Source organism: Pagrus major, chromosome 23 (assembly GCF_040436345.1).
Source record: "Pagrus major chromosome 23, Pma_NU_1.0".
Classification (NCBI taxonomy): domain Eukaryota; kingdom Metazoa; phylum Chordata; class Actinopteri; order Spariformes; family Sparidae; genus Pagrus; species Pagrus major.
Window position 1 is genome coordinate 15,657,867 of NC_133237.1, and position 27,029 is coordinate 15,684,895.

General features: G+C 43.7%; 1 protein-coding gene across 1 annotated transcript; it reads left to right on the forward strand.

The window, feature by feature from the left end:
- Positions 1–90: 90 nt before the first annotated feature.
- Positions 91–26,855, forward strand: LOC141019561 (dynein axonemal assembly factor 5-like). The gene is made up of 13 exons (XM_073494516.1): positions 91–633; positions 1,861–2,045; positions 2,167–2,291; positions 2,515–2,633; positions 4,661–4,893; positions 5,199–5,423; positions 9,539–9,682; positions 11,437–11,605; positions 16,201–16,348; positions 19,633–19,783; positions 21,755–21,911; positions 22,118–22,309; positions 26,235–26,855. The coding sequence occupies exons 1-13, from the start codon at positions 96–98 to the stop codon at positions 26,387–26,389; spliced, it is 2,541 nt and encodes an 846-aa protein (XP_073350617.1). The 5' UTR covers positions 91–95; the 3' UTR covers positions 26,390–26,855.
- The last annotated feature ends 174 nt before the right edge of the window (positions 26,856–27,029 follow it).

Sequence of the window (27,029 nt, forward strand, 5' to 3'; positions counted from 1 at the left end):
TATTGCGAATAAAGTTTGAGAGTTTGAATCGGAAGCTATCGTAAAGCAGCCGTTTGTTTGTCGTGCAGCTGCGGGTTGCCATAACGACTGTCAAGATGGCAGCTATGGCGGCTGGAGACGAGCACGCTTCCTCTGAAGTTTTGAGAGGACTCGCCCGACATTTAAACTGTCTAAACGAAGACAACAAGTCGACAAGAAAGAGAGCTATTGAGCTGATCAAGAGGGAGACAGTGGATAAAGGACTTTCCAGCGGCGTCTTACAGGAGGTTTTCTCCGCCCTCCTCAAGCCTCTCCTCAAATGTCTGTCAGACCCGATGGAAAGATGCAGAGAAACCGCCATAGCGACATTAACAGAGTTTATCCGTTGCGTTCCCAAACCAGAGGAGTCACTGCCTTATCTCATGCCCTGTCTGGCACAGAGGCTCGGAGAGAAAGACATCCTGGAGCCGGCGGAGGAGCTTCGGCTGTCGGCCATGGAGATGTTGACTCTTGCGGTGGAAGTGTGCGGGAAGCATTTAGCGCCGTATCTGAACGAAATGATGAACATATTGCAGAGAACCATCGTCGACCCATTCCCAGATGTCAAAAGAGAAAGCTGCAAATGCACAGTAAACTTTGCTAAGAGTGTGCCAGGTTCGTGAAAAGTTGTGTTGTCGTTGTAGATGAAGTCTGTTGCCATGGTTTCGAGGCAGGCAGACATGTTTGCGATAGAAAAGCTTGCTTTCCTGCCTGCCCTCACTTAACACTTACACTAAAGAGGGTAATGAGGCTGTGTAATTTCAGGGATACATGAAGGTATTGTGTCTGTCCTGAAAAAATAGAACAGCATTACTTATGAAGAATAATGTTTGATTGAATTCCAGTAGTTTTCCTTCCTTCATCTGTCTCCAGGGCTGCAGCCAGTACATTTAAACAGTCGTTTCTCAAATATTTTTCCCATTAATCAAACACTCCAGTAGTTCTCATCCTTGCCAGCAATCAGCTTTTGACCTGCTGTCACCAGTTGCAAATGTCTATGATTTATGACAGGTCAACCATTTTGTGTTTCCTCAGTCTGAATAATTTGCAGATGCCTGGTGAGGTAAAAGAGGAATGTGTTGCAACCTCTAAGATGGATGGGACTGCTGGTTGAGTAATGAATTACCTGTCAATTGACTAATCCCTAAATAATGTCCTTGACTCCAGTCATTTCTTTGTACAGTATTTGTCTTGCCTGAGATTCTTCACCAGAAAGCTGAGAGGCCCTGATTAAAAAGTGTCAGTCACCCCAAGCTATGTCTTTTTGGAAAGCGTGGACAGGATGTATCCAGTCTCATATATCAATATTATTAATGTAATTATTAATTATGCTCATTTAAAGGTTCATAATTTTATTTTGGGTTCGTACTAGGTTTACATACTTCAATGCTCAAAAACACATCAGATTTCTCATACTGGCCAGTGCTGCAGCACTGTATACCTCCTCTGTCTGAGATGCTCTGTTTTAGCTGTCTGCTCTGATTGGTCAGCTCACATACGCCTGAGCCAGCACCGCTCACTGTGTGTCTGGTCAGCTCTATCGTGTTTTTAGCTTGAATATTGGTGTAAATTATGCAAATTTGTGACATGGTGACATAATGTGATGTCAACTACTGACGAGGCGTTTCAGGAGCAGTGTTTTCTGTGGGAAAGAGGAGCTTCTGTTGGCGTGGAGTGGACTTTGGGCTTTTTAACTTGCAAGACCTTTTAAATGCACAAACTTATACAACACACTGAAGGCGTAACAAAAAGCGAAATAGGTGTCCTTTAATCTATGTGCCACCCAGCTCTACAGTAATTGAACTGAATGGACTGAAGTGCATTTCACCTCTTTCTCTACAGAGCACTTTCACATGCAGGCTGAGAGTCTGGTCAAGCCTCTCATGCAGACGATTGCTCATCAGCACTCCCGGGTGCGAGTGTCCGTCATCGAAGCCACCGGGGCTGTCATTCAGCACGGCACAGGGAAAAATGTGGACGACGTACTGTCTCACCTGGCACAGAGACTGTTCGACGACTCACCACAGGTTACTGCTTATTCCAGGGCTTCCAGGGCCTACCCTTGTCCTCAAAATCAAAGCATATTGTTTCTTTTTGCGTGAAACAGGCTCAGTTCTGCTTTCTCTAACTTGCTCTCTTTTGTTCCAGGTGAGAAAAGCTGTGACTGTTGTTGTTGGTGATTGGCTACTTCACATGAGAGACAGATACTCCTATTTCCACAAACTCATCCCACTCCTGCTGAGCAGTATCACGGATGAGATTCCAGAAATAAGGTAAAAGTGGACATGGCATATTTTACTGTTTGCTTCTTAATTCAATTCAATTAAACACAATAACATATCATATACTACATGTTCCTCAGGTTTGGATGCTTATATTTTTTCAAATTTCTCACAAGGGAAACATCACCCTAATTTTTAAAACATACATGTGAGCTACAAGGCATGATATTATAATAATAATAATAATAATAATAATAATATCATTCTTCTGTAGACTGTTGGCAGCTGATTTATGGAAGCAGGTAGGTGCCCAGTGGGAGAAGGAGAATGAGGAAGACATCAAGGACAAGATGGACTTTCTTCTCACCCCACCTCCCTTCTACCCACCAGGAGGTCAGTCACAGTTGGGATTGTTTTCTTCTACTGAGTTGTTTGATTTGGTTATGACACTATCAGCTTTATCAGTTGCAAAGAGAAGTCCTGTTAGTATTCTGTGTGCACCGTGCAATGCTGGCGTCAATGCTCAATGTGACTAATATCATTATCGTGAATTATTTTATCCACAATAACTGTCCAGTGAAAATCGGATACTGTGACAGCCCTACTAGCCATACGAAGTATTCAGTTAATTTCACTTCCGATGCACAGTGGGCTAAGGGGAAATCCACCAGTATTGTAGCATAAAATACAATATGTATCTGAAATTACTACTCACCCAAAGAAATGTGTTGTCCTCCATTTGTTTCATATCATATGTACAATATGGTAAATGGACTGGATTTATGGAGTGATCTTACCAAAGCACTTTACAACATACCCCTCATTCACCCATTCACAGACGTGGCAGCAAGCTTCCACGCAAGGAGCTGAAAATCATTCCACATGCCTCCCAGTTAATCTTCTAATTACTAGCCAATTTTAAGATGCAGATTTTAGAAAAAAAATTTTTTTTGCGTTTTAAAGTGCAACTTTGAAGCAGAAATGCTATTAAATGTAAACTCCCAACCTGAGAAATATACACAAATCCTACAAAAGCCTGGGTGTTTCTGGCTCCCAAGGAACAACATATGACTCACACACATACCACACACCCCTGTAGGAGAGTTAAGAGAGTGCACGATAGGGTGGTAGTATCTATTGTTGCTATTTTTGAACGTGGCAGTGTGGAAGAAACTGTATGTTGAACCTGGCTGATAAATAGATATAATAAATAAGCTTGGCATGATCCAGCTTAAGATCATGCTCAAATCAGCTCAGTATTTCCTACATCCTGTAAGATTATTTCATCGTTTTAGGATTAATTCAATGAAATCCTGGTAATGGTGTCTGAATTTTAGAGTTACAACAGAGGAAAGTTTCCAGGTGTGTTTGCTTCACTCATCCCTCCCCATGCATTATAAAATGCATGCCACACAGGTCAACTGTATATTTGAATGTGAATATAATCAGTACACCTTGCTCCATCAAATCATCTATTTTTATTACAGCTGTCCAGGGTTAAAACATACAGTAAAAAAATTATGTTGAGTGTGACAGCTTAGTTTTCAGGGCAGGCACGGGCTTGGAAAGATAAGTGTCTGCCTTGGGGCTGGAAGAGTGAACCTGAACATGGTCACCCATTGAGAGCCAGGCTAAGTGTGTCAGAGGTACAGTTCCTGTGCTTTTGGTTGAAGCTCCTATAGGTGTCCCATAGCTACACATGTGACAGTGTGGATGAATACAGGCTATGCCTGGGGACAGGAAAGAAAAGGAAGAGGGCTCTCTCTCTCTCTCTCTCTCTCTCTCTCTCTCTCACTCTTTGTCTTTCTCTAACTTGCCATCATAAATCTGCCGGGCCTCCCAGTGTGAAGAGGTCACTGTCAGACAGTGAAACACGACCAGAGACCGGGCTTGTTTTGTCTTGTCCTGCTGTGTTTCTCTGATTTATCTCTGTCTTCCTTTAGTCCTCTCTTCCTCACTCATTAGTGTGCCTATAGGAGAAGAAGAATAAGGTGGGGTAGAGAAAGAGAGAGGGACGCTGGATTTGAAATGTATTTGAGAACGTATTTCACTTGCTCTGACAAGTCCCTTGTGAGGAAATCTTAATCGTAAAAAATATGATAAGTTGGAACCAGTCACAAGACATTTAAAAATCTATAAATGGGTAATATTTATTGTCTGGTAAATGCAGTTTCTTAGTGTTCAGATAGTTCATTACAATACAGGTGAGAGTGATGGAAATGGTTGGAGCCCAACAAAGGTGTAATAAAGCTGGAAAATATAACATTTTTAAATTTCACACACATGGTGCTGGGTGCTTCCTTTATTGAAAATCAACTACTTCAGTCAAAGTAATTCATCAACTGAAAGAGATGTGATATCTGATATCTTAAACAGTGGAAGAGTGTGCAAAGTTAAATGTTCTTCATTTTCTCCTCCAGTGGAGCGTCCAGGGCTTGGCTGCAGAGAGCTGGTGGTGAGAAACCTGGGCAGGCTGGTTCCGGCCATTACCCACGACATGACCGACTGGCTGGTGCCCACACGGGTCAGAACATCTCAGCTGCTGTCTGTGCTGCTGCTCCACGCCGAGGACTACAGCACCCAGCATCTGCAGCCCCTCCTGGCCACCCTCTACCGGGCCTGCACTGACACAGAGAGGGACGTGGTCAACAACGTGAGTCTCAGAGAGTTTAATCGTCAGATTAGCTGGATGTTGTCATACTGTATTTCCTCTTTTTATATCAGTGTGGAATTGAGAATTGAATTGTTTTGTGATATTTCAGTTGTTACCCAACAAATTAATTTCAGGACACATTACATCAGCGTTTTCAGTGACTGTCCTCGGCGTGACTAGGCCGAGAAGGGCTCAAGGACTTGGGATGCACCTGTTTCTTTAGATCTTTGATGTGTGGCAGATTGAAAAAAGCACTTCCTGTTGTTCTCATCCTCCTTTCTCCCTCTTTCTGTATCCAAATCTAGTGCCTGGCAGCTGCTACACTGTTAGGGACCTTTGTCCCTCCTGTCGCCTTCCTCAAGCTGCTGCTGAATCATGTGACGACGTCCTCCTCTTCCTCTGGCCCCTGGACTCCTCTCATGGTGCTGTCTGCAGTGCTGGGAGGTTGCCCCAAAGCTCTCCTTAAGCCACATCTCGAAGAGATCGCCAACACGCTGGCCCAGCCCGACGTCTGCCAGGAATATCAACAGGTCAGCAGAAAGATGCCTGGATTTGGTTATGGTTGTTTTTAACTTATTTACCTCTCTTTGCCACCGACTCCATTAAAACCCAGTACAACCACATCCTTCTACTGTTGTTAACTGAGTAGCTTCAGTAGAGCAGTAGCTCCCCTGGAAGGGAAAAGCGTTGCTGTTTAAATTAAAACATTAAAGTCAGACTTGTTTTGATGACAGCTCTGCCAGATTTTCTCTGCCCTCATATGTTGCCATGTCTTGATTTTCCTTCCTGATCTGTGTGCACCAGCTGTTTTTCTTTTCCAGTCTTGTTAGGTGATCTTGGCAGTGTCATAGAAGGTCATTTTCTCCTCTCCCCCGTCTACCTCAACACTCTTATTTTTGGCAGTGACAGTGCGGCAGTCACACTGTATATTTCGTGCCTAATTTGTCCCTTATGGAAACAGGTTTCGTGATAAGATGCCACATCTCTTGAAAGGGCTTTAGTTGAAGCGTCTTTAAGAGTCTTCAATAGTGCTACTGTACATGGGGAGTTCAGCGGGTTTGCTGTTGAGTGATTCTCAAAAACGTTGACCTTGCTGAAGTGACAGTCCGGCCATGTGGTGTTTTTCAAATCTAACATTTCAAGTCGATGATCAGAATGGCTGCGCTCACACGCAACTGTGAACTCAACGCTGCAAGTATCTTTTTTTTTTACATAGCAGAAGTGATTTTAAAAAAAAGTCTTTTCAGTTTCTCTACAAATAACAGTCCGCCGGTGGAAAAATCCCATCAAGTCCGGAGCAGACTCTTCCCCGCTTCCTTTCCTCTTGCACCAAATATGTTTCCCTTTCAGAATCAAAATAACAGTTGTCTGGCAGAGGGCTATTTTCTGATCCTGCCGCACTACTGACTCACCTATACCCCTGACCCCATCCCCCTCCCAGTGAGGCCTGCAAGAATTTCCTTCCTGGGATAATAATAACAAAAATCCACTAATTTCACGTGACCCCTGCATGGCTACTCTGACCCCTCTGAGCAGACAAGGCAGCACATAGCCTTTGTTTTTTTTATGGCCATGTGTAGTGCCCGACTGCGGTCCAACCACAGCGTTAAATGAATCCCTGAAATTTCAAAGCCTGCCTGGTCAAGGCCGGTGATAAATGGGGAGGGAAGCTGACCCCCGTCTGTCCTCCCTCGTCGCTATCCGGCAGGGGTCAACCAGAGAAAGAACTAACAGGACGGGACGGTCACACATTGTCGCACAGATGGAGGCAGACCTCTGCTTCCTCTCTGTCTGTTTCTCCGTCTATCTCTGTTTCTGAGGGCAAAGCACAGAGCGTTGTGATTCGAGAGCTCGACCAGACGAAGCACCTGCAAAATTCTCCAACAACAGGCAGGGTTCATAGCAGGGGAGTGGGGCCAGAGCACCATGTAGCTGTAAATAACACCACTTGAGACAGGAGCACCTGCATCCCTCTTTCTCTCTGTGCTGAAACGCTAACTTAGAATATTATGCACTCACTCACCGTACATTTGCTTAATCTAAAGTGTTGGTGGGCCCTCAAATCCTTCAAACGGGGCTGATTTACTTGTATTTGATAATGGCTTCATTGCCTGCAGACACACTAACTACAAAGACAAATAGTAGGCTCATATTTTATTTGACTTTTTAAAAATAATGTATCTTAAGAACTCTAAAGATATGTGCATTTGGATCCAACTGGAGAGAGTTATGTGCCACTTAGAGCAGAAGCAGAGAGAAAGAAAAAGTGAAGTTTGACTTGGACAAAATGAAGCCTGTAAGAAATGAAATATAAATAATCTTCAAAGTGAACAGAGGCAGGGGGAACGGCATGGCCCCGTGGGGAGTTCGGGGGAACATGCTGAAGATCTTGAAGCTGATATATGATACTCCTGCACAACTTAACCTCGCCGGCTCTTTCAAGTTGCTGTTTTCTTTTCTTTATTTCGGTCGGGGAAAAAGACAGCTTGCAAAAATAAATGACAGATGCTCAGCGAAAAATAAAAATATTGGTCGTAAACTGAAGATGATGTCAAGGTTTTGAAGGAAGATGAAAGGCGAGCCGGTGGTTAGAGAAGCCGCCGTGTTCTGAGGTGCCTTGTGTTGCTTAAATGCGGTGTTTGTATATTGGTTTATTTTTAAAGGGGTATTCCATAGAGGATTAACAAATCTCCATCATCACATACACCACACACAGCTGAGCATCGCTGTGGTTTGTCATGGTGACAGGGGCATCACAACATCTGCAGGGCTGGAGCAAATTGGTTACGATGGCTCCAACAGAGAGAAAGAAAAGCATAAAGAGGGGGCTGACAGCAAATTAGCATTAGGCATATTTACAAGCAGGCTTGTGGCTCCGCGTCTTTTCATCTTGGGACTTCTCGACTGGTGTTCTGCTGAATACACAAACGTGCCGCCATACATCAGCATGCTGCCCTTTGTCGTGAATGACAGCTACATACCGCTCCCCGCTCTACTGAACGACAGATGAAGAGAGGAGAAGAAAGGCGGGATAGCAAACTTTACCTGAGTGCAAGGGGTCTGCATCCCATGAGTCGCCAGTGTTTGTTTTCCTGTTGCCGTAGCAACATTAGTATCTGTCAGGGGTGGGCTCTCCCACTGGATAGGAATCCGTCGCTTGGTATGGCTCCTTAAAGTGGAGTCGAGATGTGTGTGTAATTGAGGAATCCAGTGGTGGACAGATGCACACACTGCGTAACGAGGCCCCCGGAGCGTGCCCAGGCCAATGAAACCAGGTGTATCTCGCCCGGCTCCAGGTGTCCACCTAGTCATTACATCGCACCACTTTTTCCGCTCTCCCTCTTTCTCTCCCTCAGCCGGCCCTAATGGTTGTTTTCTGGGCATGTATAATGTGCTTGCCGTGAATGGGGAGGCTAATGTTTGTGTTTGTCACGTTATTTCCACTACTGCCTCCCTGGAGCTCCTGCTGTGTTTATGTGCCAGTGAGTGGCTCGGTTACAAGCAGGGATTTCCCCCTATCAATGACTGTGTGATCACATTCAAACAGGAGGGCACTGTGCAGTGTTTTGAATCAGGTTGTTCAGGGCTGTGTGGAAGTTTAGTTTAGCATCAGACTGCCTCCGGAAAATGTGTTTACAATCTTAACTGACACCCTGAACTCAAGATACATATAACAGGCTTTTTTTCCAGTGTATGCTCAATACTCTATTGCAAAATAAAACATTTGCTCATGTTTCTCGCAGACTGGAAGTCCCTCAGCTCTCCTTCCTCCTCACAAGCCCTGGCTTCTTCTTTAACCCTCTGAGCATCTTTTCTTGGCTTAACACTTGTTTTCTTTCCAGATTAATGTCAAGCTCTGCTGCACAATAGCTACTGAAGTTTGTGAAAAGATAGTGCGCCCCCTAGTGATAGAGCTCTGGCATTTGTCTGCAAGCTCACTGAGCAAGTGTGTGTTTTCAGTGAGGGAGCAAACAAGGAGGTTTCATCGCTCACACGCATTCGAGTCCCACCTCACCACCAGCCAGCTCCTCATCACCGGACCAAAGCAAACACCTCGAGGGCGCTTTTCCCGCTCTAAACCCTCCACGTACAAAAACACACACACACACTTGCTCTCTTTCTCTCGCTCACACACACTTACACCATCGCCCCTGCCCCGCTGTCCCCCCTCCTACCCCAGCCAGCCCTAATGACAGGCTGCAAGAAAACAGGAAAAGAGGCCGTGATCCCAGTGATGGCATAGAAATTAGCCTGAGCCGCAGGTCTTTGTCTAAACATGAGCTCACCACCACAACACTGCCTGACAAGTGACAGCAATCTCACGGACGCGCGCACACACACACACACACACACACACACACACACACACACACACACACACACACACACACACACACACACGTCTAGAGATGGAAAGTTCTCATTTGGAGAATCGCCATGGGGCCTGGGTGGTTACGATAAGGAGGCAGGTATTTGGTTGAAAAGCAGAGTTGCCACGAGAGTGAGTGTGACATAAAGAAAGTGGGGACACTGCAGAAAAAGGAGATTTAGAGGTTCATCGGTAGACAGGGAAAACATTCAAGTCCTTCTCACATCTGCTCTAAACCAGACAAGACAGAACCTTACAATACTTCTTCTTTCCCAGGTTATGTACTTGGAGCAGTTGTTGGCCTGCGTGGATGTCCTGTTGCATCAGTGTGAGTCAGACTGTGGCTCAATAAGTCTGCAGCTGCTACAGGTGCTGGTCACCGTCCAGAGCCTCTCCACCGAGCCATGTCTCAGCGAAAAGGTGAGAAAATAAAAGTGGGAAGATGCATTCCCAGATTCAGAAGGGCGAAAAATTAAATGTATATGTACCGCTAGAGCGGCTTCAACGCCTCTTGTCTTTGATTCTACAAGTCTGTGGAATTCCTCCAAAAAATATTAATCATAGAAAATAAGTGATCACTCTGACCAACTTGGTATTGATTTGGCAGAATGACCCCCACAGTATAACAGACCCACTGTTTGTTATGTTTCTCCACTCATTAATGCAGTTTTACTTTAGTTTTTCACTCGTCTGTACATGCTCTCTGCAGCTCTGTCATCGCTTTGTTCCACGTGGGCAAACCAGCATGTCACCTCACCTGTGTAATTCTTTAATTTCTTCTTTAAATGGCACTTTTTTGTTTTTTACTCTTTTCCCCCTTCAATTTTAGTCTTTCCATCCTTTTTTATTAGAAAGGTAAGCAGGTTTTATGAAGTTGGAGAGCTATTTGAGGTATGTGAGTAAGTTCAAAGTGGGCATGACCAACAGTATAATTACCCACTTAACCAGGGGAGCTGAAATTGCACCTTTGGAGTGGAACTTTAAATCCAGTCCTGGGTGAAAGGAGGCGGGTGAAAGGTGGAGATAAAGAGAGAGAGACAGAAATGTAGAAAAGAAAAGAAAAAACAGATTCGGAAAGGCGAGTTGTGTTTCCTAGCAGGTGTGTGTCATCAGCCCAGGCCCATCTGTGGCTCCATACCGCCTCCTCAGGCCACAACTGCCAAATGATGTGCAAGCAACAACTTCCATGTTGTGGTCATCCTCAAAATGCAAAGGGACAAACAGGAACAGTGACAAGCCGACAGTGTCTGAGGCCGGCGTGTCGCCGAGCTGCTCGTCGCCTTAGGAGGGTAATGACAGGGAAGAGGAGCGGGAAGGAATTGGCACCGATGCTCAGCAGACACCACATGGGCCACGAGAGTGTGTTTGTGTGTGTGTGTGTGTTAAGTCTGTCTGCATCAGTGTATATGTCCAGACAGGGAGCAACAGGGAGTTAGAGAAGAGATGAGAAGGATTAAGAAACAGAAAGGGAGGGTGAGAATGGCCTTGGGCATTCCCGGACCCAGAGGAAAAGCTTTATTCATTTTCCCAGAAAAGGGGGCACATCTTTCCCATCAGCGGACAGCTCAGGGTTGTCTAGCTCTCTTCTGAAGGGGCCGATCCGTGACTCGGACATTGTCTCTGTCCCCGTCCATCCCTGAGGGACTATGAAGGGAACTATGAAGTGCCCTTGAGGTCAGTTCCCCTGCCCTAAAGAGTCAGCTAATTATTTACTCTCCTATCTCTCATTCCTGCCCTTTTCCTCTCAGCTCAGCTTTATTGGTGTGTGTGTTCGTGTGTGTATTCGTGTGTGTGTGTGAGTGTGTGTGTGTCAGTTCCTGTGCCTTTCTGACATCCTGTGTATCTGTCGGGAGTTTTTGTTTCTAAGTGGTTTTATGTGTAAGACCTTGTCATGTCTGCAGTGTTGTTCTTCCCATGGTTTTACATGATGTGTTTGGTTCCTCTCGTGTGAGCCTGACCTGAAGAATTCCTGAAATTATTAGAAAACAGCTGTAACTTTTGAACTCGAGCACAATACCCTCTGCTTTTTCTCTTTTTCTCATCCACTCCTCATTAAGCTCACCCCCCCGCCCACTCGTCTCTGTCTCTTTGTTAAATGTAAAATGTTAAAAAGGTTGCAAGTTAAAACATGTGTCGACATCATTTTGTTCCACCTATCCCTCTCTCTACCTCAGGCCTTGGAGAGTGCACAGTTCTTGTGTAAGGTGCAGGGCCTGGACTCAGTGACGGAGCTCTATAGACAACATATGGGCCAGCTGCTGTACTGGCTGTCTGCCTCTGTCAACACCTGGTGCAGTTACTCCCCACAGAGACTCCAACTGCATATCATAGTCATACAATCAGGTGAGAAGTGAAGCCTGAATATGTACAAGACATTGCCAAATTATACAGCAGGTGCTGGAATTTGCAGATATAGAGACACAGTAATGGTCAAAGAAATACGGTAAGTTTTTTTTTTTTGAGAAATTGGCTTGTCAAATGAGCTGTTAATGATGAGAAAATCACTACATCAGGCATCAGTCTCAACATGCTCTGTGAGTCCATTTCACCCCAGCAAGTAGGTGAGATTGTTTAATGTATAGCATGTTTTATCAAACATTACTCCATGGTGTGGGTTGTGAAGCCGTTCTTTCCTCAACCTGTTCAGACACACGTTCCATCATATTTCAAGCGTCAAGCTGTTCATCCTGTTCACACACGATCTGTCATTGAGGCACCGGATCGAAACCAGCAGCTGTCAAAGCAGCAGCACGGACTATCTTGTACCAAGGATAGAAATAGCTTACTGATATTGATGGCAATCAGTTATTTTTCTAGTACAGTGGAACCCACATACAATAATATTTTTAGATTTTTTTCATACATGACAAAATATTCTAAAACTAGAATGGCACTCAGTAGAGCGCATACCTCCACCTTCATTCCTACTCACTCATAGATACCAGCAACCTAAATACACCTGTTTTTTTTTTTTTCATCAAGATCCACGCAGTATTCTCTGAAAAATTTATGAAAATGTCGAAAAATGTTAAAGAAAGTGAGAAAAGATTCCTGGATATGTCCCTTTATCTAGATCAGCACCAAAAGTTAATGGACTGAGACCCATCGTCCATCCAAGTTTCATGGACATCTGTTTTGTATTTTTTGTGTTATCCTGCTGACAAACCAATCAACCAACAAACTGACACGGGTGAAAGCATAACCTCCTTCAGGGATGTAAAAATGGAAAACTGCAGTAATTTTTTTCTCTTTTTCCTTCATTTTCATGAAACTGTTCTTTTCCTGGCCCGTTGGCTACCTGAATCTGGTGCTGTGTACACATTGAATCAAGATGGGGAAAAAGAGTCATTTTTTACTACTCAAACAACTTGAAACCCTCGTAGCTGCTAGGGATGGAGACGGAAAACAAATGTACACCGGGAAAGCACCTGTGGTTTAAGCTGCCCTCATCCAGTTGATTTATAATGCCCAGGTCACGTAAAAACAGTCATTTCATTTGCACAGTAATTTTAAAAGTGATTGAAACAGCTGTACTGTATTTAAACAGTCAATAAAACTCAGTAAATAGTGACGCTGCCCATTTAATTTCTTTATATTCACGTAATTAAAATACAAATGTAGGGCTGCACGCTAAGGTAAAAGAAAATCATTATGTATTTTGACATATTTAACGATTGCTACATGATTCATGATTAGTGGGAATGAGGCAATGGGCTCTTTTTGATCTCACCCCACCAAAACTCAAAATACACACCTGTTATTCCTCTAATGTTTACACATGCAAATGTAAACATATGACTTTCAAGTACATCTAGAAACTCATGTTCAGGAGGTTTAAGATCTGATTTGTAAACCCCTCACACTACCAGGTAATCGGGACTGAACAATAGTACCAACTGAGGTCCCAGAGCAGATTTCTCTTCCAATTGGAGAGAATTAGGATCAAATTGGCCTTAAACTCCTGTATTCTGAGCTTGGACTTAGCTCTTGCAAACTTCTATTCCTTGTATCAAGAACTCTGTCTCTGTTTGTTTATAGGCCCATAAAAAAGTTGCATAGTGCTAAACTAAACTAAACAAACATGTTTTCTCACGTCTAGAGAACGAGGTTTGTCATCCAGGGTATCTCTGCAGTGCTATAGTACTTCATCATAATGGTGTTTTGTTACATATTTTACCTATTTATATTTACTAAAATTACAGCTTCTGTGATTTGGATATTGCACTTGGCCAATTTGCATTAAAATATTTGTTAAATTATTATCATACGCTTAAACTAAAGTGATCAATTTGCACGTGCAGACATGATCGCCATAAGAGTTTCCACTGCACCCCGAAAATCATCCTGAGAGCTACACATGCATCAAAAGTTGGACATGTGTGTGAACAGTGGTCGGAGAAATTGTCAGCACCACTTGATAGATATGAAGGCTGTCAAATGACGCAGAGGTTTAGGTTACATCCTGTGTGATTAATTGCTTGACGCTCCACTGGATGTGTCCTGTTCCATTGTTGATGTCAGAGACAGATGTCCATCACTGACCCTCACTCGGAAACATAGTGAAATATTTGTCATTATATTCTGTTGCCCAAGCAGACAGGCTCATGGTCGAACACACCCACACAGAAAAAGACTGTCATTAGCACCGGGTGGCTTACTGACTTTTGTAAATCCCTGTCTTTACCTCAGTTTGTCAGGCAGCCAGTGTGTCTCAGACTTCTCTATTGGGGTTAGTCCATGCTTATGTGTGTGTGTGTGTGTGTGTGTGTGATTGTGTGTGTGGGTGGTGTAGTGGGTTAAAAAGCTGTGACCCTGTCTTTGGTGCTGAGACTTTACCTCACCCTCCCTCAATACCATATAATCCTCCATCATCAGCACCTCTGTGTGCCACACTTTCATCTCCATCTCCTCCCTCCCTCCCTCCTCCCCTCCCTCCCCTCTCTTTGTAATTGACTGGGTGGTTGGGTACCCCTCTAATCCCCCCACCCATATACACACACACACACACACACACACACACACACACACAGGCTTTCACACACACTCCCATGGCTAACTGACCAGTCCACTCAGTGATCTCCATGCAGGTCACAACATCAAACGGCACCACAGCCGCCTGCTCTTGACCTTCCCTGGGATCAAGGCCACTTTGAAGCTGTGTGTATGAGTGTTTTATATGTGCATGTTGAATGCTGCTCTAAGCTTCCCTCAGTTTATCTTTAGTCTATTAACAGGACACAAGGACTTTATTATGGGCAGACAGCGTGTGGCTGTGTTGTTTGATGTGCACATGATTCGGGGAAATCAGCCGTCTGCTGAACAATTGACGGTAGTTAATTTGACAACTGAGAATTGGTCATTTCGCTTGCTCATCAGCTCTTCGCAGCACTCCGTCTGTGTTTGTCGGAGACAGGAATGATTATTGCCCTCTCATATCCTCCTGACAGGCTTTTGTTCCACAGCTGGCATTAAAAATGTCTCTATTGGTGTCGTGAAACTTCCTATCGCCTGTTAAATCCGGGGTCAATGTGTTGCAGACATCTCAAGCACCTCTGGTTAAATGACACACCCATTTGATTCACACATTCCCGCTGGATGAAATACGTCTCTCCGTCTCTGTTTTCCCATATCTTTTCATGACGTTTGCCGCCACCCTCGGGCGGTCTCAGGATTTCCTCCGTCTCCTCTCACGTCTGTACGATTCAGAGTCCAAACAGGGCACGGACACTTATCACTCATTACACACACACACACACACACACACACACACACACACACACACACACACACACACACAGAGATTACTATATATAGCTCTGTAAACATGCAGTCAGACTGTTTGTGTGAGGGTGTGTGGGGACATGAGTCTAACTGGGAATGCTTGCACTGTGAGTTTCTCATTTTTCCTGTTACAGACTCTTGTATAGAAACTATCTGTCACACAAAGACCTTTTTTATGTCTCATTTCCTCTGAGCTCTGTGTCACTGTCTCGTCAGTCCATTGAGGTCTCAATAACTCGAGCCCTCGGGTCAGTGCTAAACATAAAAAATGTCTCAAGTCTGTCTGGTGGGAGCTTTTCTTGTTTTCCATTAAACAGTTGGTCCCGACAAAGAAGAATTAAGAAAATTCATGAATGACAGTAGCTTCTCTCAAGAAATGGAAAACTGGTGATTTTAAGAATAAGTTTAGTGGTAAGGCTGAAAATTAGTGGTAACTGAAGATCCAAGGCTTATTCAAATGTCATAGTAAGCTTGTGAAAGTAAAATTATTAATTGAATAATTTAAAACTAACTTTTTTTTATTGACAATTTTTCATTCTCCATTCTTAATCTGATTAGGTCCTCCAATTGTTTCCACAGTCGCTGAAAATACACAACACAGGCAATCAAGTCAAATCAAATCAACACGTGTAATATTTTCTTAACTGCATGTTCAACCTCTAATTCTGTCATGTGCACTCTATCAAATGTCTGTATGGAGTAACACAACTGTATGTGGTGTTTCCTCCATCACAGACACAAAGAGCTGCTACACCTGGGAGGAGTTGTTTGTATACCTGCATCGATGTAGTCTCTGTGTTGGAGGGTTTATAACCCACTCCCCCTTAAGGCGGTATGGTTTGGTATGACACCTAATGTGGCGATGCCGCCACACGAACGCACAAACTGATTGAAAGTGGTGATGGGAGGGATTAGGGGCTGAATTGGAATTTTTCCCATGTCTTCTGTTTTCATTGTTGAGCTTGTGAGACCCCTAGCAGCAGAAATTACATACTGTGCAAACACCACACCACCACCACCTGGTTTGATTCTGTCTGGGCAACTGTGTTGCATTTAATTCCACCTTTTCTCCTCATACGTGCTGCCTATATCTGCACTGTAAACTGTCCAATAAAGCCAAAAAAATGTTTTTGTAATTGTCTGTGTGTGTGTTACAGGTCCAGTGATCGGTGAGTTTGTGAGTCAGTTGATGCCTCTGCTTCGCTGCTCCCTCAAACCAGACAAAGACCCAGAGATGAGGATGAGTGTCTTCACGATGCTTGCTAAATTGCTACTGGATGCGACCAACACATTGGATTCCCAGGGGTGAGAGGGACATAAGCGCACCCACTACACACACATTCACAGCTCGGTTCACAAACACACAGCGGAAATGATCTCATTAAACCAAACTTAAGAAGGAATTGTTTCTGTGAAAGAGAAGCTATTAAATGTTAATTTTCCCTAATTTAATCACTGCATGTCGTGACACTAAGCTTTACACTTGTCTGGGTTGTCTAGTTTAGGTTTTCCAAGTCATCATGAGCAGCACAGCTCATATTCTTAGACTCTGCTTCACATCAACGTGCAAATTAGCACCCTGCCCACAAGGGACCATGATTAGAAACGCACACACAAAAACACAATAGTGAGCATTTCCATGAGGACATTATAACCCCATCAGCTTCTTTAGGACTTGCGGCTGATTCAGGAACAGCCATGTTTTTACAGCCAAATACTTAAGAAATGATGACGGAAGTCTCACTGATACTCCCAGAGAGACCAACTCATATTAGCTAATCACTCCCCAACATGCGAGCTCCTCAGCAACTTTTTTACACCAGTGAATGGTTATTGACTGATGAATGAGAAGGATAGGAGGGATGTCTGACACCCAGAGAGGAGCTCCTGTTCGCGGGTGCTTCCTCTCTACAGCACCCCCTCAACGTCCAGGGTCCCCTTCTCGAGCCCTCAGCTGTGCATCCTTCAGCCCTGGCTCAGAACTCTAATTTGCGGGAATGCATTAAGCCTGAGGCCCTCTCCGGGTCGCAGCGATCATGGCAGCTGCTGCTGTCGATCACACAGACAAACCTCGGCTGTGGAGACGTCTGTGCAGCGTGTGACGAGGTCCATAAAGGTTGGAAGGATTGGTTAATCTGAGGGATAGACTTGTAATCTTTGTGCATTGAGATGTTGCTTGGCAGCAGTGTAAAGAACACAAGATGAAATGATATCATTGACAAATGTTGCATAAACAACAGGAAGTGTTCTGAAGCCAAAACATTCTGCCAACTTTTGCCAAAAAAGTCGAAATTGGAACTCTGCTTTCAGCTTTCGTCAGATTATTTTATCCATAAATGTGCCTATGAGACAAAAGACGCCTCTGTCTCTTCTCCATTCCCAGCGCGGCCACCTGTGCTGCTAACTGCTCCTCTCATTCCTCAGCCATATCTCCGGTAATCACAGGACCGTCAGGAAACAGAAATCATGTTGCACCTTCAAAAGGTTTCAAACAAAATGTTTAACTTACAGTGCGTTGGGCTGTGCGGTCTGCCATAATATTTCCATTCATGCTCATCTTATGCCTCCATTCATGATTTATGGCCTGATCTTTGCACACACACACACACGCACACACACAAACACACACACGCTATATGTCATCTAGAGGACAATGATAGTCATAGAGAAAACCTCTTCTCTTTGTTCTCTAACCAAAATGACATAATGACAGCTTCGCCATAGAACAAGCAGAAAGGGAAAGTGGTGCACATGTAAGTGCCTTTCATCCACACATGCACACACACACACACACACACACACACACACACACACACACACACACACACACACACACACACACACACACAATGTTTTGTTTCATGTGGATTTGTGTGCTGTAATCAAAAAGCTGGATGTGAAACTTAAGTAGAAGGTGATGTGTGAGAAATGAAAGTTCATCCTTTCTCTCCCTGGATGTGGCAAACCAAAATCATGAGCCACTAACAAGGGATGTGCAAACAGCATCCATCTTTTAGGCTTTATTTCAGCTTTCAAAGCAAACTATCGGAGTGAGATCTTCCTCTTATTTCAAATGTGTTTTCCTTTGTGTCAGGCTTTTCCTAGATTTTTCAAATTGTCTGTAACGCCTGTCAAAATGATGACGTGTCAACCTGCAGGTCTTAAGAAGCATTTCTGCAAAAAATATGCCTTAGAAGGTATTTAAAAGTTTTTCTTGCTTGCCAAAGGCACTAATGTTAGTTATAAAAAGTTTTTGTATCTGATTGCAGGCCTGTAGGTAGACGTTATTCACCTATAATCAAAAAATTGGACAGTGGATGGTGCTGCAGGAGGCTATTTAATCCATTTTAGTGGAGTTTCATTGCCAGTGGCAAGGAAGCTAGTCCTGTCATCAAGGGCAAGTGCTGATTGTAGCAAAAACTTGAATCATAATTTTGTGTCGGCGAGAATTTCAAAAATATACTGCTGCGAAGTACTGAAAAAATATGATGTAATTATTTTCTATTCCATATCATCCCTTCTAGTCCATTTTTTGATACTTTCACCCTTTGCTCAGCTTGACCATGAAAAGGTTATTAAATTGCATTCTCTGTAACATTAAAAAGGTCTTAAATTTAAAGGGGCACTATGTTTTGGAAAAGAAATTCAAATTCAGAATTCTAATATTTACAATATTAATGAGGTAATTATACAATTCAGAAATATTTATTTTTTCCATAATTGGATAGAGAGGAAAAAAGGCCCTTAGAACACTGTTTGAAACCAGAAAGGTGGCAGGGTCCGCCAAATATAAACAAAGTAAAACGGTATGTAATTGTGTTGTCCTTTTAAGGTCAGTTTGTTTATTCAGTTTAAGCATAAAAAGTGCAGTAAATGAAGATCTTTCTCTTCTGATTAAAAACAAACACAAACTTTAATAACTGATTTAGTTTAAATAGTCATTACGTACATGATGAGATCATAAAACGATTTTGCTGACATACGTCCTACTTGATGACAAATTCATTACTTGTAAGATGTAGATTTTCTGCTGTGTGGTGCTGGGAGAGAAAGCGAGTTGTTCACTCTGCAGCTGCTTTGTGACCATTTAGGAAACACGGCTCTACTGTGTAGAGACCCATGTGGTGTACAGTCAAAATTCCCTGGCAATTTTCATCCGTCTGCTGCACAGAAATACAAGTGAAAGCTAGAGTCCCACTCTTCTGTTCTTTGGAAATCATCCCTGTCATGTGGAAATCTGTCTTTCCATTCCCTGGCGTCATTCATGATGAGCTTTCAACACCTGTCAAGATGACTGAATGAAGGCAGCAGGACAGTACCGGCTGTTTGAGTGGCACACAGTCTCCCTCTACTGGCACTGAGTCGCTACAGCATATTTTAGCAAACATGATGACAAGTTTGTTGTGAGACCAGCTGGATGGCCAGAGGCTACAGAGGCAGCTACCAGAGCTGGTGGAGGACACCCAGATTTTGTGCTCCTCGCCTCATGCATTTCTTCCACTGCCTGAAAACAAGTGTGGGAAAATGACCTTTGTTCTGTTTGCTGCTCCTGTTGTGTCTCCATATTTTTACTCTCTGCCTCCTTCCAGGCATTTCCGTGAAGAGGCAGAGAAGTTCCTGTGCGACATCTTGCTTCCCAACCTGGTGTGGCACGCGGGCCGCACTGCCGCTGCCGCCCGCACCTCCGCCCTCAGCTGTCTGCTGGCCCTGCTGCATGGAGGGGCCATCACCCCTGGACAGGTACACACAAACACACACACAGAAATTACATCTGCACAAAGGCACACATGACACACAGTTGTTACATCTCCACCTGTGCAAAAGGGACCCATAAGCGTTGGAAGCGATTACTGGATATGAAAGGTCTCCAGTACTACAAACTCCTGATCTCCAGTCTGCAGAAACGCTTTCTATTGACTCAGCTGTAAAGGAAAAGATGTGGTAGTGAATTCTTTTAACCCACCAGGAGCTGACATCTACTTCAGATTCTCTGTTTTGCTCATTTCACATCAAAATAGATGGTCCCACTTGGCCATTTAGGAAAATATATCATCCGCCATCTTTCTCTCCTTGGCTGAAAGAGTTGGCCACGTCAGGTAGCAGGTGTACGTGGGGGCAAGCGGGTTCACATACCTTTGTCCCTGAGCAACAATGCCTCTGCTGTTCTGGGCCCTTGTTATAGGTACGAACTATCACCGGGACATGCCCTTGCACCTGCCTGTCGGAGCATGTGCCCAGTTACAGTATGTGTGCTCACACACACACACACACATACTCATCTGGCAGTGTTTGCCCTCGCGTGCACAGAGTGACCAGTCGAAACCGGCTCCACACCTCTTCTATTCACACGTCTTTAACTACAAGGCAAAGCAAACAGCTGGGGGACAACGTGAGCGTGGATGTGGGTGTGTGTGATCGAACTTTTAACTATCTAATGGCACCCGAACGTCCTCACAAGAGCAGAAAGCCTGGAAAAGCAGTGACTAAATAGTGTTACTCTCTGGGTTTGGGTTGAGGTGAAATAAACAACATGTCCTGATGGTGTAACAACAGAAGGTTATGGTTATTTCCACGGGCAACTGAAAACAGCCTTTCATTTTGAAGGACATTGTTTCCTCTCAACTCCCTGTGAAAACAATTAGCAGCTCCAGTTACACTTGGCACCCTCAGATTGTCACTGATGTAATGCCGGAACACTTCTCAGCCAAATTTTTCTCCTCTTTCTTTCCTTTTTTTTTATTTTTACTGTTTCTCCTGCACTGTTTCGATAGCAAACAGACGACGTGACAGAGGTTTTAGCCATCACCTCTTGGCCTGTGACTCAGTGTGCTCAGCCTCACCTTGTTTGTCCATTTCCTCTTTTGTACATCTGTTGGTGTGATGAAAACATCGGTCTTCACTGGACTTCTGAAGTTGGGTTCCGTGCCCATGTGTCTGTACAAACTGATCCAGACCTGATGTGAATCTGTCATGCTTCAGGTGGTAATTCACCATCGTGGAAATCTTTATGAGAAACTAAACAGAAACAGAAATCAGACATTTGTCTCTTTAGAGGTGGGTGATTTGGACAAAAAAATATCACAATCTATGTCATCTCAATCACAGATCTTGAGTCTAAATTGCAACCTTATTTCTCAATTTCGAAATATCCTGTAAACTATAAATTTATCAGTTTTCACCATTAATACAAAGTATTGCATTAAAGATAGTTCCTTTATTGCACAAGCTCTTCATCCATCATGCTGCTATAGCTATAACTCATGTTGCATTATTTACAAAACGTCACCCAAGGAAGAGCCATGTGAAATAATTGGTCCAAACAGTATAGCCATCTAGTTAGTTACATCACTTTGTTGGTATGTTCATGCACTGGTGGACCTGGGGTGGACCCATGATAAAGAGCCCTCTAGGGTGCCTATCCAGTGGACAAAACGTGTTGAAGTGCCCTTTCTGCACGCTGGTGCCCCTCCGTATACAGTTGATGCTCTTTTTGTCATTTTCACCCCTGCCCCTCAAACATCCTGAGTCGGCCACTGTGTCCATGTACCGTACATCTGCAAGTCAAGTTTGGAAACAGAAGTAAGAGGACATTCAATGTCAGGATCCCTGCAATTTGCCTATAAAGTAGATTCCACCCCAATGTCTCCTTGAGTGATTTTGAATTGTATTGAACATCTGGGCAGACTTTGAGCATTTATTTCCCATGTGCAGCTGCTGTGTCTGGAGGAGAAGCTGAGTCCCCTGGTGTTGTCGGCTCTGGAAGAAGACTCTCAGATGGCCAGACTGTTTGCTTGTCGTTCTCTGTCCACCATACTCAAACTCATAGGAACCAGTCTGTACCCTGAGGCCCTCAATAAGGTCTACCCCGGTAAATGAAAAACACTCATGCAAATTAATGTACTACATTTTGCACTACTTTAGATTAGATTAGATTAATTCTGCACAATTGCATCTAACATTTTCAAAGCATAGTGCCATTACTGCTATTAGGGAAAGTGAACAACTCCCTCAACTGCAAACTTAACAGAAGATTTTTTTTTGTCTTCTGTGAATCAATGATCACGTTGGCATCAGAGCTGCTGAAGCGCCTGGACGACAGCAGTGAGGAGGTGCGCGGCGTCGCCCTTCAGGCCCTCGGGCTTTGGCTGTCCAGCCTGACCGGAGACTACAACCCTGAGGTCTACGCTCCTCATCTACAGCTCCTCTTCCAGCAGCTCCTCCTGCACCTGGACGACCCCGACAGCTCAGTGCAGGGACGAGTGCTCGGTGAGACTGGGTGGGGTGTTTGAACCTGCACCCTCAGAAATGAGGATGGAGTGTTGGTAGCTTTTTGATGGTGAGGGCTCAACAGGAGGATATGCACATGTCCTGCTTAGGGCTGCACAATTAATTAAAATATGATCGGCCATTTGCAATGAAGGTAAAATGTGTCACAAAACAACATAATAATGAGGTGCTGTAATGCTGCAGAGATGCCCTGATGTACACATCTTCTCGAGATGGACCCCATCAAATGTCACATGATCAGGATTTTAATAGTTTTTTTCTGTGAAAGAGTGATACAAAAAATATCATAGTGCTGATGATACGTGATGAAAAAGAGCTTGATTATCTGACAGATAGTAAAGATGGTGAATGTGAGTGTGATGATCTGCAGACCAGCCTGCTGAGTCAGACACACTCGCAGAAGGATGAGAAGAATTAGGGGGTATCCTCTATCAAACACTAGATTATTGTCTGGCACGCTGCCAGCAGATTCTTTCCCGTCCTTTATTTCAAAAGCTCTCCGTGATCCTTCTTTTCCACACAATTCATCACAGCTCCGGCAATTCCCCCCCTGCCAGAGTGAACCCTCAGGGGCCGGACTTGGAGGTGGCCCTCAAGAGTGAAACACAAGATCCAGAGCGAGATAAGCACCCTCCTGAGAGACACTTCACAGGTTGATATTTGAGCCCTGCCAGTACACCTGGGGTACACTGGGCTGTTTGTGTGGCAAATCTCTGCTTCTAATGACAACCACATGGGCAGCCCTTCCCTGCACCACCTTTCCACATCTGTCCTCACACGCATCCCGCTTAATCTCTCCATCTTTTATCTGCCCGTCTTCCATACCCAGCGTTTTCTGCGAGAGCCTATAGCTTCACGGCTGCCTTTTATCGACGTGGAAAGTCTGAGTGTGTAGCCGAGGCTCAGCTGCTCTGGACTTTCACTCTCTCCCACTCATGAATGTTAGCTGTCATTAGTTCTGACAGGACGCAGGTGAACGCTGATGCCTTAGCCAGCGGCGAGAGGCCTTGCTACGGGATCTCTCAGCTTCATGCGGCTGGAGAAAGGGGTGGGGGGGGGAAGGCATTCACACACACACACACCAGATGCAGCCATACCATGAATTTAGCACTGAAAAAGCATTTTTGTTGTTGCCACTGGTTACAAAGTGTCTGTGACATTGCATGCAGAAGGTGGGACACATGTAATTCAACTTTATAAATCAGCCTTCGCCCACATACCGTACAAACGGTACTGGGATGTCTGTATTTCTCGTAGTTCAGGATTCTCTTTGAAAAACTACACTGTAATGGTGTATACTCCAGTGTAAACATGAAAGGGATCATTTTTAAGAAATTTATTTGCTGCTGGATAAGAAACAGTGATTTATCTTTAACTCTCCTCTGGAAATTAGTTACGCATCAGCACTGATACTAGTTACAGGAAAAGTCTGGAGATATATTTTTTTTCTTCTTCCCATGAAAAGACCAAAACTGAAACTGAATTGATCCTCCTGACAAGTGATGTATGTAAGCCAAAGCCTGATGTATCCTATGTGTCTGTGACATAGACCTCTATCGGTGTTTAAACACCAAACCAAACCGAATTCCTATCTGATTTTTTTAATTAATAACCTACAAACACTGAATTAGCTGAATCTGCAAACTTTCTAGTAACTACATTTATCAAAAAAAAAGTAGTGGAGAGGAAGTATTAAGTAGCATAAAATGGAAATACTCCAGAAGAGGAAGGAAGATGGCGACAGACGGCAGAGGAAGTCAAGAAGTATTAAGAGATGCATCGTTAGTTTGGATCATTTCGTAGGATTTGTTGTTTGAGGGAGAGTAATGGTTACAATTGATACTAATCTATCAATATCAAGCCTGAATATGTTGGTTATGTATCTCAGAATGACAGAAGTGCATTATGTACTGTGAAAGTGTGTCGGTATATCTACCCCACACAGTGTAAAGATACAAGTATGAGCCATTGAGTTTAGCCCAGTTCTTCAAACAGTGATCCCTAAGAAGTACAGTGGAATCATAGACAACTCGGAGTCTCTTTGTGAAATAAGATGACCTCACATCTCGCTGAGTGATCGTCTGTATCTGACAGCACCCAGAACCGCCTGTGCCGCAAATGTGGAAGCATTCTTCACTCTCATGCACGGCTCTGTTTGAAGCGCTCTTTTTCCCCCTCTCCATCTTTCTTTGTTCCTTTAATAGTTGATCCCATTCTTATGCTTCTTGGATTTCAAACGCATATCTGTGAAGTGGCTTGATGTCTGCGGCATGTCCTGACAGCATGATGGACAGCACCGCCACCCTCCTCCGCTCCCATCATCCCTCCGTCTCTCACCCCTCCAGTCCTCCACCCTGATAATCCCACCGTCCTGGCAGCACGGCTGCTACCTGCTCAATCACATAGAGTCTTGGCACGGGTATAAATCACTTCTCACAAGTCATCATTGTTCTCCTTTTAATTCAAAGTCTCAGCACCCCACCTCCCTCCCAGCTCAGTGCAGTATACACAAAAGCTAAAAATCCCCTGGATCTCCTTGAAGAACAAAGGCGGGTATCAGATGAGGAGTTTACATGAGCTAACTCATCCGGAGTGACGGCATGTCACCACTGGAGCAGCACTTCTGCATTGTGGTTTCCGAAGCATTTACCCATTGACAGCAATTCAAGTAATTCAATATACCTCTGAAAATCAGCGAAAGCTGTGGGAACTATGGGGGGGAAAGATTTTTACGGGGAATTATTGCCTCCTAGTGGAAGGAAAGGACACTTGCACACACAGTGTTTGAGTTGCAGAGTTGATGTAGTCCAGTTCATCACTGCCATCTACTGGTGTACTGACTGCTTTTTGACTGTTACAGAAAACATGGCAGGATAGTGTATCTGTCTACCTTTATACCCCATGTTAGAAACTACACACTTAAGATCTATGGTGAGCATTTGAATTTTAGAGAAACTCCTCTGAAATAAACGTGAGGTAAACATGGAAGAAGATTAAAAAAAGGAATCAATAGGGATAAATAAAAAACTGAAGATCATGAGCTTAGATACTTACCAGCTTAAGTAGATCTTAAATTTCCCCTGAAGAATTAAACTCAAAGAAATAGTTTGAGAAATAAGCTTACTGCCTTTCTTTTATAGAGTTAAATGAGAAGATCAATAGCTAACGTAGCTTAACACAAAGACTGGAAACAGCTGGCTTGGACAACTAATGAACATGTATCCAGTCAGCGTCAGAATGTAACCTTCTGGAGAAATGTAGTTTATTGTTGAGTCTTATCCCCAGATGGTCAAATACTGACGCTTTGGGGTCGGAAGCCATCTTCCTCCAGGAGGTCACATGTTGTTGCTTAAATCCGGAAGAAAAAAACAACGTGTAAAAATATATTATTGTGTTTGATGAGGGGGGTTATGTGCCAGACTATCCTGGAGTCTCGTCATCATCAGGGTGTTTGATTGGTAAACAAGGGCGACTTCAGGAAGTTGTAAATTTAGTTGATACTAAAATTTAACTATTTTTGAACATGTTTGCAAGATAAACTGACTTTGAAGAACTATACAGACAATGTTTTTTGATTAGGGAACACTTAGCTTTCATATTTTGCAAATTATTGGAAGTCTGAGAAAAGGGGTACACACAATAGCTTTTGTATATTTAAGGTCCAGTGTGTAGGATTTAGCGGCAACCAGTAGTGAGGCCGAAGACTATGTCGCCCTGAAAACCCCTTGCCTCACCCTGCCATACGGTGGCTGCTAAAAATGGGGAAAAAAACACTAAAGGCCATTCAGTATTTTGTTTGTCCATTTTGGGCTACTGTAGAAACATATCTTCACATCTTGACGTACTGTCTCTTTTGTGTCTTCGGGTTTGGTATCACATCTGATTTGTGCCTATGTGTGTCCAGAGGTCCTGAAGAAAGGCAGCTCAGTCCACCCGGCTCTTCTGAAGAGGGAGGTGGAGGCAGTGAGAGACACGCAGCGGAGTCCTCTGTACTGCGACCAGCTGCTCCAGCACATCAGCTCCCTGCACACAGAGACTACAGCTGACTGTCCTGAGTGACGTGAAGTCTCTGCCTGAATTCAACTTAAATTATACAACAGACATTGATGAGCAACCTTGAACAATGTGCTGATAATAATACGATGGAGCATTTTTCACTGAGGGACTTGATCTCCTCAAGATGGAACTCATTCTATCGCTACTTGCCTTAAATTCAGTGGAGTTTAACTTTTGATGCAGGTTGTCTCCGTCTTTTCTGCATTCCTTCCTTTTCATTCTACTCATTTGATTCTGATGTTTATTTTTAATGAATTTAATATTTTATTGTACTGTGGTTGTATTTAAATGTTTCAGTGATGAACTCATAAGATCTCAGCATCCCTGCCTCCAGGTGGTGCTGAGCCTGAGAGAAGCTGGGTCATGTGATGTGTATTTTTTTCATCTGTTTGTTAAAGAAAGTGTTTAACTATTGAGATGTGTAAATACAAATCACATTAAAATAAATCTGAATCTTTGAAACATAAAACCACCTTTGAACACTGTGTATGATAATAATTATGGTAAATAATGAAAAGAATGTTAAAACCAAAATAGCATTTTTCTCCTAAAACACATCTACAGGCTGTATTTAAACACCTGGCAATATGTAGGAGATTTGTTGTTTTTAATTTTGAATGTTCTGACTGGATGATTTTAATTA

Coding starts and splice junctions, on each gene's coding strand:
- LOC141019561 (XM_073494516.1), top strand. CDS start 96: ATGGCAGCTATGGCGGCTGGAGACGAGCACGCTTCCTCTGAAGTTTTG. Junction 634..1,860: donor CTTTGCTAAGAGTGTGCCAG/GTTCGTGAAAAG, acceptor CTTTCTCTACAG/AGCACTTTCACATGCAGGCT. Junction 2,046..2,166: donor TGTTCGACGACTCACCACAG/GTTACTGCTTAT, acceptor CTTTTGTTCCAG/GTGAGAAAAGCTGTGACTGT.